A 14,715-nucleotide genomic window follows, 5' to 3' on the forward strand; every position below is an offset into this window, starting at 1 on the left:
CTGACGGTGTATCTTTGTCTCTGACGGTGTATCTTTGTCTCTGACGGTGTATCTTTGTCTCTGACGGTGTATCTTTGTCTCTGACGGTGTATCTTTGTATCTGATGGTGTATATTTGTCTCTGACGGTGTATCTTTGTCTCTGACGGTGTATCTTTGTCTCTGACGGTGTATCTTTGTATCTGATGGTGTATATTTGTCTCTGACGGTGTATCTTTGTCTCTGACGGTGTATCTTTGTATCTGATGGTGTATATTTGTCTCTGACGGTGTATCTTTGTCTCTAACGGTGTATCTTTGTATCTGATGGTGAATATTTGTCTCTGACGGTGTATCTTTGTATCTGATGGTGAATATTTGTCTCTGACGGTGTATCTTTGTATCTGATGGTGAATATTTGTCTCTAACGGTGTATCTTTGTCTCTGACGGTGAATATTTGTCTCTGACGGTGTATCTTTGTATCTGATGGTGAATCTTTGCTGAGCAGACACTGGTGACTCAGGGAGCGGTAGGTGTCTGTCTGTCACTACTGGTATTATCTGTATGTTCAGCTGAAGTGGCCTTTCCTCTGAGTGTCTTTGATCAAGGGCACACACACACACACACACGCACACACACACACACACACGCACACACACATGCACAGCCTTAGTTGCTGAATAACAGGAAATAAAAGCAGAATGTTTGCTTTACACCACATTAATAACAGTTTTACTTTCGTGTTGATAACCTAATGAGAGCGGATGGGGATGTCAATGTACTCAATGTAAATATGTGTCCTCCTCGTGCAATGACAATGTTTTAGCTGTGAGATGAGATGAGAGTACAGCTCTCACTATGACCAGTAATATCTATGTCTGGTCAAATCAAAGCCTTTTTAGGTGCTACTGTCACCAGTCAATGGTTTAGTGCCATTAGAGCTGACTCTGAAGACATACACACACACGCGCGCACACGGCATATCTCTTTATGAGGGGATCCAAGGCTTTTAAATCCATGCTTTACTATCAACACCAGCACTGTTTTTATTCCAGTGGAGATCCCAGCTACTGTAAGCAGCCTAATACCCACAGTTTAAAACTCATCCCTCCTGAGCGATCTAGCATGACAGTACCATTCCTCAGCAACAATGTAAAGCCTTGAAAACAACCCTTTGAAATTGTTATTCAATAGTACAGAAAAGGTCAAATACTATAGAAGATTTTGCTATAATATTATCATCACACAACCTTTTCAACAAGGACTCACGGTGCTGAATGGCTGTCCCTACTATTTCCATAAGGATGTGGTGAATGGAAAAGGGGAACTCTTAGTACAACACTCCAAACTGGTAACACTTTTTAAACCATTCACTTTGTTTGTAGACATCTTTCACCACACAACCACTGATCCAAAATAGAGGTTTACAGTGAAATATAATGAGTACATTCATTTTAACACCAAAATATGAAATAATGACATCTTCTCAATGTAGTTATTTTAACAATCAGTTAATCCAATAGCAGAAAAAGCAAGGTCGACTTATTCCACATTTTGTTGTGTTACAGATGGAGTTTCAAACGAATGAAATCATATCAAATCACATTTTATTGGTCATATACACGTGATTAGCAGATGTTATTACCGGTGGAGCGAAATGCTTGTGCTTCTAGCTCCAACAGTGCAGTAATATCTAACAAGGAATATCTAACAAATTACACAACATATACCCAATACACAAATCTAAGTAGGAATGAATTAAGACTATACATATGGATGAGCGATGTCAGAGCGGAACGGACTAAGATACAGTAGAATAGTATAGAACACAGTATATACATATACAGTGCCTTGCGAAAGTATTCGGCCCCCTTGAACTTTGCGACCTTTTGCCACATTTCAGGCTTCAAACATAAAGATATAAAACTGTATTTTTTGATGAAGAATCAACAACAAGTGGGACACAATCATGAAGTGGAACGACATTTATTGGATATTTCAAACTTTTTTAACAAATCAAAAACTGAAAAATTGGGCGTGCAAATTTATTCAGCCTCTTTACTTTCAGTGCAGCAAACTCTCTCCAGAAGTCCAGTGAGGATCTCTGAATGATCCAATGTTGACCTAAATGACTAATGATGATAAATACAATCCACCTGTGTGTAATCAAGTCTCTGTATAAATGCACCTGCACTGTGATAGTCTCAGAGGTTCGTTAAAAGCGCAGAGAGCATCATGAAGAACAAGGAACACACCAGGCAGGTCCGAGATACTGTTGTGAAGAAGTTTAAAGCCGGATTTGGATACAAAAATATTTCCCAAGCTTTAAACATCCCAAGGAGCACTGTGCAAGCAATAATATTGAAATGGAAGGAGTATCAGACCACTGCAAATCTACCAAGACCTGGCCGTCCCTCTAAACTTTCAGCTCATACAAGGAGAAGACTGATCAGAGATGCAGCCAAGAGGCCCATGATCACTCTGGATGAACTGCAGAGATCTACAGCTGAGGTGGGAGACTCTGTCCATAGGACAACAATCAGTCGTATATTGCACAAATCTGGCCTTTATGGAAGAGTGGCAAGAAGAAAGCCATTTCTTAAAGATATCCATAAAAAGTGTTGTTTAAAGTTTGCCACAAGCCACCTGGGAGACACACCAAACATGTGGAAGAAGGTGCTCTGGTCAGATGAAACCAAAATTGAACTTTTTGGCAACAATGCAAAACGTTATGTTTGGCGTAAAAGCAACACAGCTCATCACCATGAACACACCATCCCCACTGTCAAACATGGTGGTGGCAGCATCATGGTTTGGGCCTGTTTTTCTTCAGCAGGGACAGGGGAGATGGTTAAAATTGATGGGAAGATGGATGGAGCCAAATACAGGACCATTCTGGAAGAAAACCTGATGGAGTCTGCAAAAGACCTGAGACTGGGACGGAGATTTGTCTTCCAACAAGACAATGATCCAAAATATAAAGCAAAATCTACAATGGAATGGTTCAAAAATCAACATATCCAGGTGTTAGAATGGCCAAGTCAAAGTCCAGACCTGAATCCAATCGAGAATCTGTGGAAAGAACTGAAAACTGCTGTTCACAAATGCTCTCCATCCAAACTCACTGAGCTCGAGCTGTTTTGCAAGGAGGAATGGGAAAAAATTTCAGTCTCTCGATGTGCAAAACTGATAGAGACATACCCCAAGCGACTTACAGCTGTAATCATAGCAAAAGGTGGCGCTACAAAGTATTAACTTAAGGGGGCTGAATAATTTTGCACGCCCAATTTTTCAGTTTTTGATTTGTTAAAAAAGTTTGAAATATCCAATAAATGTCGTTCCACTTCATGATTGTGTCCCACTTGTTGTTGATTCTTCACAAAAAAATACAGTTTTATATCTTTATGTTTGAAGCCTGAAATGTAGCAAAAGGTCGCAAAGTTCAAGGGGGCCGAATACTTTCGCAAGGCACTGTACAGTTGAAGTCGGAAGTTTACATATTTCAACATTTCTGACATTTAATCGTAGTAAAAATTCCCTGTCTTAGGTCAGTTAGGATCACCACTTAATTTTAAGAGTGTGAAATGTCAGAATAATAGTTAGAGATAATGATTTATTTCAGTTTATATCTCTTGCATCACATTCCTAGTGGGTCAGAACTTTACATACACTCAATTAGTATTTGGTAGCATTGCATTTAAATTGTTTAACTTGGGTCAAACGTTTCGGTTAGTCTTCCACACGCTTCCCACAATAAGTTGGGTGAATTTTGTCCCATTCCTCCTGACAGAGCTGGTATAACTGAGTCAGGTTTGTAGGCCTCCTTGCTCGCACACGCTTTTTCAGTACTGCCCACACATTTTTTTATAGGATTGAGGTCAGGGCTTTGTGATGGCTTACCTTGACTTTGTTGTCCTTAAGCCATTTTGCCACAACTTTGGAAGTATGCTTGGGGTCATTGTTCATTTGGAAGACCCATTTGCGACCAAGCTTAACTTCCTGACTGATGTTTTGAGATGTTGCTTCAATATATCCACATAATTTTCCGCCCTCATGATGCCATCTATTTTGTCAAGTGTACCAGTCCCTCCTGCAGCAAAGCACCCCCACAACGTGATGCTGCCACCTCCGTGCTTCGCGGTTGGGATGGTGTTCTTCGGGTTGCAAGCCTCCCCCTTTTTCCTCCAAACATAACGATGGTCATTATGGCCAAACAGTTCTATTTTTGTTTCATCAGACCAGAAGACATTTCTCCAAAAAGTACGATCTTTGTCCCAATGTGTAGTTGCAAACCGTAGTCTGGCTTTTTTATGGTGGTTTTGAAGCAGTGGCTTCTTCCTTGCTGAGCGGCCTTTCAGGTTATGTCGATATAGGACTCCTTTTACTGTGGATATAGATACTCTCGTATCATCCAGCATCTTCACAAGGTCCTTTGCTGTTGTTCTGGGACTGATTTGTACTTTTCGCATCAAAGTACGTTCATCTCTAGGAGACATAAAGCGTCTCCTTCCTGAGCGGTATGACGGCTGCGTTGTCCCATGGTGTTTATACTTGTGTACTATTGTTTGTACAGATGAATATGGTATCTTCAGGCGTTTGTAAATTGCTCCCAAGGACGAACCAGACTTGTGGAGGTCTTGGCAGATTTCTTTTGATTTTCCCATGATGTCAAGCAAAGAGGCACTGAGCTTGACGGTAGGCCTTGAAATACATCCACAGGTACACCTCCAATTGACTGAAATTATGTCAATTAGCCACATAAGCTTCTAAAGCCATGACATAATTTTCTGGAATTTTCCAAGCTGTTTAAAGGCACAGTCGACTTAGTGTATACAAACTTCTGACCCACTGGAATTATGATACAGTGAATTGTAAGTGAAATTGCCAGGTTCTTTCAAAATCGAACCCAGAAGCAGACCAGGACAAGGAGAGTAGGAAGAAGGTGAGTATTTATTTACAAGTGAATGTGAATGGGTAGATATATCCAGGTGGCGTAGCGGGCAGCGGTGGTGAGTTGATGGGAGTAAATAGGTGGATCCAATGGGGTAGCGGAATCCGACGACGACCAGGCGGGAATGGGGTAAATGATCCGGGAGAGTAACTGAAGACAGAACAAGTTTAAGGCAAGCAATACGTAAAAAACAACAAAACAAATTCTATCCAACTTGAGGCTGATACTATGGCACAACATACTGTTCATGGCTAACGATCCGGCAGGGAATGGATGTCAGGTCAGAGCTTTTGAAGGGGAGAGGTGATGATCAGGACAGGTGTGCAGATTACTGATGGGATACAGGTGCGGGTGAACATCAATCTCCCAACAAGCTAATTTGCCCGGCAACCAGACAGGGTGCGTTCCAGGACACCGGAGACACACTCCAGGACAGAAACACAGGCAAACACAGACTCAGGAAGCGGGATTCGTGACAGAAATAATCTGTCTGTAAATAATTTTTGGAAAAATTACTTGTGTCATGCACAAAGTAGACGTCCTAACCAACTTGCCAAAACTATAGTTTGTTAACAAGACATTTGTGGAGTGGTTGAAAAACGAGTTTTAATGACTTCAACCTAAGTGTATGTAAACTTCTAACTTCAACTGTTTGAGATAAGTAATGCAAGATATGTAAGCATTATTAGGTCAATAAGTTATCGTAGAATAGTATAGAATACAGTGCATACACATGAGATGAGTAATGCCAGATATGTGAACATTAAGTGACTAAGATACCGTAGAATAGAGTAGAATACAGTATATACATATGAGATGAGTAATGCCAGATATGTAAACATTATTCAAGTGACTAATGTTCCATTCCTTAAAGTGGCCAGTGATTCCTAGTCTATGCCTGTAGGCAGCAGCCTCTAATGTGCTAGTGATGGCTGTTTAACAGTCTGATGGCCTTGAGATAGAAGCTGTTTTTCAGTCTCTTGGTCCCAGCTTTGATTGGTTGCAGTGACAAATTGAGATTTGTCGCTGGCCTACACACAATACCCCATAATGCCAAAGTGGAATTATGTTTTTCGAAGTTGTTACAAATTAATTGAAAATGAAAAGCTGAAATGTATTGAGTCAATAATTATTCAGCCCCTTTGTTATGGAAAGCCTAGATAAGTTCAGGAGTAAAAATGTGCTTAACAAGTCACATAATAAGTTGCATGGACTCACTCTGTAGTGCAATAATAGTGTTTAACATGATTTTTGAATGACTACCTCATCTCTGTGCCCCACACATACAATTATCTGTCAGTCGAGTAGTGAATTTCAAACACAGATTCAACCGCTAAGACCAGGGAGGTTTTCCAATGAATCGCGAAGAAGGGCTCCTGGTAGATGGGTACATATTAATTTTTTGGGATGGTGTATCAATTCACCCAGTCACCACAAAGATACAGGAGTCCTTCCTAACTCAGTTGCCGGAGAGGAAGGAAACCGCGCAGGGATTCACCGTGAGGCCAATGGTGACTTTAAAACAGTTACAGAATTGAATGGATGTGATAGGAGAAATCTGAGGATGGATCAACAACATTGTAGTTACTCCACAATAATAACCTAATTGACTGAGTGAAAAACCTGTACAGAATACAAATATTCCAAAACATGCATTCGAAAGTAAAGGCACTAAAGTAAAATTGCATGTGGGATGTGGGAAAGCAATTAACTTTTTGTCCTGAATACAAAGTGTTATGCTTGGGGAAAATCCAATACAACACATTACTGAGTATCACTCTCCATATTTTCAAGCGTAGTGGTGGCTGCATCATGTTTTGGGTATGCTTGTAATCGTTAATAAGGAATGGCAAGTTTTTCAGGATAAAAAAATCTACAGAATGGAGCTAAGCACATACAAAATCCTAAAGGAAAACCTAGTTCAGTCTGATTTCCACCAGACACTGGGAGATTAATTAAACTTTCATCAGGACAATAACCTAAAACACAAGGCCAAATCTATACTGAAGTTGCATACCAAGAAGACAGTGACTGAGTTACAGATTTTACTTAAATCAGCTTGAAAATCTATGGCAAGACTTGAAAATAGTTGTCTAACATGATCAACAACCAATTTGACAGAGCTTGAAGAATTTTGAATAACATAATGGGCAAATACAGTATTGTACAATCCAGGTGCGGAAAGCGCTAAGAGACTTACCCAGAAAGACTCACAGCTGTAATCGCTGCCAAAGGTGATACTAACATGAATTAACTCAGGGGTGTGAATACTTACAGTATTATGCAAATTAGATATTTCTGTATCTGTGAAAGCATGTTTTAACTTTGTCATTATGGGGTATTGTGTAGATGGGTAACATTTGTTTGGTTGAATCCATTTTGAATTCCGGCTGTAACACAACAAATGAATACTTTCCGAAGGCATTGTACATGTCTCAAAATGTCCCTTGGAATGTAAAATGCTGTAAGTGCTTAATACTGTAAGTTACAATACATTACACTGTTTTCACATTAGGCAATACACGTTACTCATTTCCATCATTTATGTCCCATGTGTGATCAAAGGTGTGATCATTGAAGGCATCTTTAACAACGTAATCAAATGAAATAAATGAAACAAACAAAGTTTAGCAGGCACTAGTTTGTATCAAGCCTGTCAAAATCACAGTAAATATCCTCATTGTTCATGTACCTGGGGGGAAACCTTTTGGCATGGTGAATCCAATCCTGACATACAGTCAGTCAAACGTTTGGGCACACCTACTCATTGCAGGGTTTTTCTTCATTTGTTAAAATTTTCTACATTGTAGAATACTAGTGAAGACTGCAAAACTATGAATAACACATATGTAATCATGTAGTAACCAAAAAAGTGTTCAACAAATCAAATTATATTTTATATCTGAGATTCTTCAAAGTAGCCATCTTGATGACAGCTTTGATGACAGCTTTGCAGACTCTTTGCATTTTCTCAACCAGCTTCATGAGCTTAGTCACCTGGAATGTGTTTCAATGAACAGATGTGCCTTGTTAAAAGATAATTTGTGGACTTTCTTTCCTTCTTAATGCGTTTGAGCCAATCAGTTGTGTTGTGATGAGGTAGGGGTGGTATACAGAAGATAGCCCTATTTGGTGAAAGACCAAGTCCATATTATGGCAAGAACAGCTCAAATAAGCAAAGAGAAGTGACAGTCGATCATTACATTAAGAAATGAAGGTCAGTCAATCCGGAAAATTTCAAAGACTTTGAAAGTTTCTTCAAGTGCAGTCGCAAAAACCATCAAGCTCTATGGTGAAACTGGCTCTCATGAGGACTGCCACAGGAAAGGAAGACCCAGAGTTACCTCTGCTGCAGAGTTCATCAGAGTTAACTGCACCTCAGATTGCACCCCAAATAAATGCTTCACAGAGTTCAAGTAACATACACATCTCAACATCAACTCTTTAGAGGAGACTGCGTGAATCAGGCCTTCTTGGTCGAATTGCTGCAAAGAAACCACTACTAAAGAACACCAATAAGAAGACGAGACTTACTTGGGCCAAGAAATACGAGCAATGGATATTAGACCTGTGGAAATCTGTCCTTTGGTCTGATGAGTCCAGATTTGAGATATTTGGTTCCAACCGCAGTGTCTTTATGAGATGCAGAGTAGGTGAACGGAGGATCTCCGCATGTGTGGTTCCCACCGTGAAGCATGGAGGAGGAAGTGTGATGGTGTGGGGGTGCTTTGCTGGTGACACTGTCTGTGATTTATTTAGAATTCAAGGCACACTTAACCAGCATGGCTACCACAGCATTCTGCAGCGATACACCATCCCGTCAGGTTTGCACTTAGTCCCACTATCATTTGTTTTTCAACAGGACAATGACCCAACACACCTCCAGGCTGTGTAAGGGTTATTTGGACCGCAGAGTCCAAATAAGTGCTGAGCATATGTGGGAACTCCTTCAAGACTGTTGGAAAAGCATTCCAGGTGAAGCTGGTTGAGAGAATGTCAAGAGTGTGCAAAGCTGTCATCAAGGCAATGGGTGGATACTTTGAAGAATCTCAAATAAAAAAAAATATTTTGATTTGTTGAACACTTTTGTGGTTACTACATGATTCCATATGTGCTATTTCATAGTTTTGATGTCTTCACTATTATTCTACAATGTAGAAAATAGTCAAAATAAGGAAAAACCCTTGAATGAGTAGGTGTGTCCAAACTTTTGACTGGTACTGTATGTGTGGATTGAAATCATTACATGCCTCATCCATGGCCTGAAGGAGGGTGGTACAATCATGCAGATGGCCATCATACATCTTCCACCTGTATTGTAATCGTCAATTATATTTTCAAATTAAATCAACGTTTATTTGTCACGTGAGCGGAATACAACAGCGGAATTACAAAGCTACTTTGTTATATTACTTGAGTATGACATACTACTGCTAGATATGCTGTTACTAGTGTAACATATTTTTATAACCAACTGATGCTTCACATTTATTCATCCGGTGAAATATCTGGCTTATTTCACCTTACAGTGAAATGCTTCCTTACAGGCTCTAACCAATAGTGCAAACAATATGTTAGGTGAACAATAGGTTAGTAAAGAAATAAAACCACAGTAAAAAGACAGGCTATATACAATAGCGAGGTTATAAAAGTAGCGAGGCTATATACAGACCCAGGTTAGTCAGGCTGATTGAGGTAGTATGTACATGTAGATATGGTTAAAGTGACTATGCATATAAGATGAACAGAGAGTAGCAGTAGCGTAAAAGAGGGGTTGGCGGGTGGTGGGTGGGACACAATGCAGATAGCCAGGTTAGCCAATGTGCGAGAGCACTGGTTGGTCGGCCCAATTGAAGGTGGAGTGTACATGAATGTATAGTTAAAGTGACTATGCATATATGATAAACACAGAGTAGCAGCAGTGTAAAAAGAGGTGTTGGGGGTAAAAACTGTTGAGAAGCCTTTTTGTCCTAGACTTGGCACTCCGGTACCGCTTGCCATGCGGTAGTAGAGAGAACAGTCTATGACTGGGGTGGCTGGGGTCTTTGACCATTTTTAGGGCCTTCCTCTGACACCACCTGTTGTAGAGGCCCTGGATGGCAGGCAGCTTAGCCCCAGTGATGTACTTTAGTGCCAAATCTTTTTAGTTTCCTGAGGGGGAGTAGGCTTTGTCGTTCCCTCTTCACGACTGTCTTGGTGTGTTTGGACCATTCTAGTTTGTTGTTGATGTGGTCAACAAGGAACTTGAAGCTCTCAACCTGCTCCACTACAGCCCCGTCGATGAGAATGGGGGTGTGCTCGGTCCTCAATTTCCTGTAGTCCACAATCATCTCCATAGTCTTGGTTACGTTGAGGGATAGGTTGTTATTCTGGCACCACCCGGCCAGGTCTCTGACCTCTAGGCTGTCTCACTGTTGTCGGTGATCAGGCCTACCACTGTTGTGTCGTCTGCAAACTTAATGAAGGTGTTGGAGTTGTGCCTGGCCATGCAGTCATGGGTGAACAGGGAGTACAGGAGGGGACTGAGCATGCACCCCTGTGGCGCTCCAGTGTTGAGGATCAGTGTGGCAGATGTGTTGCTACCTACCCTCAGCACCTGGGGGCGACCCGTCAGAAAGTCCAGGATCCATTTGCAGAGGGAGGTGTTTGGTCCCAGGATCCTTAGCTTAGTGATGAGCTTTGAGGGCACTATGGTGGTGAACGCTGAGCTGTAGTCAATGAATAGCATTCTCACATAAGTGTTCCTTTTGTTCCGGTGGGAAAGGGCACTGTGGAGTGCAATAGAGACTGCATCATCTGTGGATCTGTTTGGGCGGTATGCAAATTGGAGTGGGTCTAGGGTTTCTGGGATAATGGTGTTGATGTGAGCCATTACCAACCTTTCAAAGCACTTCATGGCTACAGACGTGAGTGCTTCGGGTCTGTGGACATTTAGGCAGGTTACCTTAGTGTTCTCGGGCACAGGGACTATGGTGGTCTGCTTGAAACATGTTGGTATAACAGACTCAATCAGGGACATGTTGAAAATGACAGTGAAGACACCTGCCAGTTGGTCAGCACATGCCCAGAGCACACGTCCTGGTAATCTGGCCCAGCAGCCTTGTGAATGTTGACCTGTTTAAAGGTCTTACTCACGTCGGCTACGGAGAGTGTGATCACACATTCGTCCAGGAACAGCTGATGCTCTCATGCATGCCTCAGTGTTGCTTGCCTCAAAGCGAGCAAATGAGTGATTTAGCTCATCTGGTAGGCTCATGTCACTGGGCAGCTCGCTGTTGTGCTTCCCTTTGTACAGTATTGTATTCTACTTATGTATTGTAGTTGTCCTGTAAGTGGCTCAGTCTGGTTAAGTAATAGTCAAATGTCTTTTTACAAAAGTGAAGAGATTCATATCAAAAGTAACATGGGCATTGCATAGTGAAATTACTTTATATGAACATGTATTGCAATGTATTTCTAGATCAAACACTGATTAAATGTTGTGAAAAAGTGACTGCATGATTTTGTGTGTTGTAGTTATTCAATTGAAAATGTGCTTATAGTTTTGAAACAAATGTTTTTTTGATGATCTGTTTAGAGTTTTGTACTAAGAGTTGTGAAAATGTACCACATACTTGCACCAAAGTGATAAAAAGAAACACCAGGTGCACAGTGTTTCCTCCGACACATTGGTGCGGCTGGCTTCCGGGTTGGATGCGCGCTGTGTTAAGAAGCAGTGTGGCTTGGTTGGGTTGTGTATCGGAGGACGCGTGACTTTCAACCTTCGTCTCTCCCGAGCCCGTACGGGAGTTGTAGCAATGAGACAAGATAGTAACTACTAATAATTGGATACTACGAAAAAGTGGGTAAAAAAAAAAAAAAAAAAAAATTTAAAGAACAACTTAAAAACATTTACGATTAGTGGGTTTATGTAAATAAAGTCAGTGGGTTCAGAAGGGACTAGGACTAAAATCTCACAGCTGCACTTCTAGTCTGTAAGGCTATTGGTTTAAATCCAGACTGGATTTCTGGATGGTAAAGTAAAACTCTTGGACTGTCAGTCAGAACAGAAGAGCCTGACTCCCCGTACCTGCTTCGTCTCTCCAGCATCATCCCATGTGACAGAATGCAGAAGCCATCACACGAAGCATCGGGGAGTACTGGCGATCCGGTTGGTGTGGTGGCATCGGCTCTGGGTCGCTACCGGTGGAACCGGGGGTGCCTAGCCAGCTCGTTGGGCTTCCACACCCTAGCTGGCTCGAGAGGTTAGGGAAACTGGTCAGAATTAAAGGAATGATGGATGGTGCTAAATACAGGGAAAATCTTGAGGGAAACCTGTTTCTGTCTTCCAAAGATTTGAGACTGGGATGGAGGTTCACCTTCCAGCAGGACAATGACCCTAAGCATACTACTAAAGCAACACTCGAGTGGTTTAAGGGGAAATGTCTTGGAATGGCCTAGTCAAAGCCCAGATCTCAATCCAATTGAGAATCTGTGGTATGACTTAAAGATTGCTGTACACCAGCGGAACCCATCCAACTTGAAGGAGCTGAAGCAGTTTTGCCTTGAAGAATGGACAAAAATCGTAGTGGCTAGATGTGCCAAGCTTATAGAGACATACCCCAAGAGACTTGCAGCTGTAATAGCTGCAAAAGGAGGCTCTACAAAGTATTGACTTTGGGGGGGTGAATAGTTAAGCATGCTCAAGTTCTGTTTTTTTGTCTTATTTCTTGTTTGTTTCACAATAAAATATATTTTGCATCTTCAAAGTGGTAGGCATGTTGTTTAAATATGATACAACCCCCCCCCCCCCCCCCCCAAAAAAAAATAATATTTTAATTCCAGGTTGTAAGGCAACAAAATAGGAAAAATGCCAAAGTGGGTGAATACTTTGGCAAGCCACAAGGTGAAATGTGGTGGTTTCCTTCCTCTCCGGCAACTGAGTTAGGAAGGACCCCTGTATCTTTGTAGTGACTGTGCAAGCGGCACCATGAATACTGGGTGTATTAATTAGCACTTTTTTACTCTTGAACTTATTTAGGCTTTCCATAACAAAGGGGTTGAATACTTATTGACTTAAGACATTTCAGCTTCCACTTTGACATTATAGGGTATTTTGTGTGGGCCAGTGAAGGAAAAAGCGAATCCGTTTGAAATTCCGTCTATAACACAACAAATGTGGACTAAGTGGAGGGATGTGAATACTTTCTGAAGGCTCTGCATTATGATGCATCAGATGAAGCAGTTCTTCATTCTTGAAAGGGTGATGTTAGAAAATGCATGCGATCTTGGATCATTTTTTGAGATACTGAAACCTATAAAATAGTCATCAGAATATCTATTTAATTTATAGCTTTCACAAAATTCGAGCTGTATGTTAAATGTGTAATGTTCCATGAGGACTTGGTCTGTAGTCTGTAGTGACACTGTACAAACCTACTATATTTGCTGGCAGTGGAGTAGAGGAAATGGGATGGGCTTTAAAGAACAGGGAGAGAAAGCACTGAAAGGTTGGTCAGTTGGACTCTGTCTTTCTCTGTCTCTGTCAGTCTCTCTCTCTCTCTCTCTCTCTCTCCCTCTCTCTCTCTGTCAGTCTCTCTCTCTGTCAGTCTGTCTCCCCCCTCTCTCACTCACTCTCTCTCTCTCTCTCTCTTTCTCTCTCTCTCTCTCTCTCTCTCTCTCTGTCCGTCTGTCTCCCTCTCTCTCTCTCTCTCTCTCTCTCTCTGTCAGTCTCTCTCTCTCTCTCTCTCTCTCTGTGTCAGTCTATCTCTCTCTCTCTCTGTCAGTCTGTCTCCCCCCTCTCTCTCTCTCTCTCTCTCTCTCTGTGTGTCAGTCTGTCTCCCCCTCTCCCTCTCTCCCTCTCTCTCTCTCTCTTTGGAAACACAGGGCCACACTACGTGTTAACAGTCTCTTATATAAGCGTCTCTATGGGGTCATGAATAGAGGGGTCTGTTGTGTTTTTGTGTTTCTCTGTTTTGTTGCTTGGTGCCGTTAGTTGTGCTTCAGTAGTTTAAAGCATAGTATTGTTGGAATAAGAGAGTGCCGTCTTTAATCAACTGATTGGAGAACAGCTCTTCTTACCACAGTAGTTACCACCATCTGAATCCGTGCTGAACGGCAGAGCTGACCTGTGTCACACCAGGAAGTAAACACACACATTAGAAGATGTTAGAGTGGACCAGACCTCTGAAGAGGCAGGAAGAGGAAGGGGAGGGAGAGCTGCTAGCTGTTCTGACCGCCCTGGAATGGGATTGGAAAGGCCAGCAGAATGTCATGCTTCGTACTGTTCTAGGACTAACACACACTAAGACACACATTTACACGGTTCCCCATTTAGAACTCAAGTGACATCCGTTAATGTTTTCATAAATACTGAACATGCCCGGGGTTTTTATGTGACCTGCATTTGACCTTAGATGGGAATCTATTACCTTTTTATATTGGTGTGACTGGAAGAGGGATGTAATGTTTTCTGTGAAACATTGATGATGGTGTCCTCTCTGAGAATCCATTCTATCACCCGTCTCTGAGAAAACATGGACCAACATGGACCATTCTAACACCGTCTCCCTTCCCCAGAGTTCCCACCTGGCCCTAATAGACACTCTGATGATGGCGTACACGGTGGAGATGGTGAGTGTGGAGCGGGTGATGGCCTGCGTCCACCGCTTCTCCTCCCCTCCCAATGACCTCTCCTCCCCCCCCGACGGATACATCAGGGACCTGCCCTACGACACAGAGGACGCAGTCACCACCTGGATCAACAAGGTGGGGTACACACACGCTCACACACACACGCACACACGGA

General features: G+C 42.0%; 1 protein-coding gene across 2 annotated transcripts in view; it reads left to right on the forward strand.

The window, feature by feature from the left end:
• Nucleotides 1-14,715, forward strand: part of LOC110508359 (calmodulin-regulated spectrin-associated protein 2) — a 66,699-nt gene that overhangs the window by 21,850 nt on the left and 30,134 nt on the right. For both annotated transcript variants that reach the window (XM_036966836.1, XM_036966837.1), the window contains exon 3: nt 14,487-14,675. In XM_036966836.1, coding sequence (XP_036822731.1) covers nt 14,487-14,675 — 189 coding nt within the window. The remainder of the gene's footprint in view (nt 1-14,486; nt 14,676-14,715) is intronic.

This window comes from Oncorhynchus mykiss, chromosome 28 (assembly GCF_013265735.2).
Source record: "Oncorhynchus mykiss isolate Arlee chromosome 28, USDA_OmykA_1.1, whole genome shotgun sequence".
In the NCBI taxonomy this organism is placed as follows: domain Eukaryota; kingdom Metazoa; phylum Chordata; class Actinopteri; order Salmoniformes; family Salmonidae; genus Oncorhynchus; species Oncorhynchus mykiss.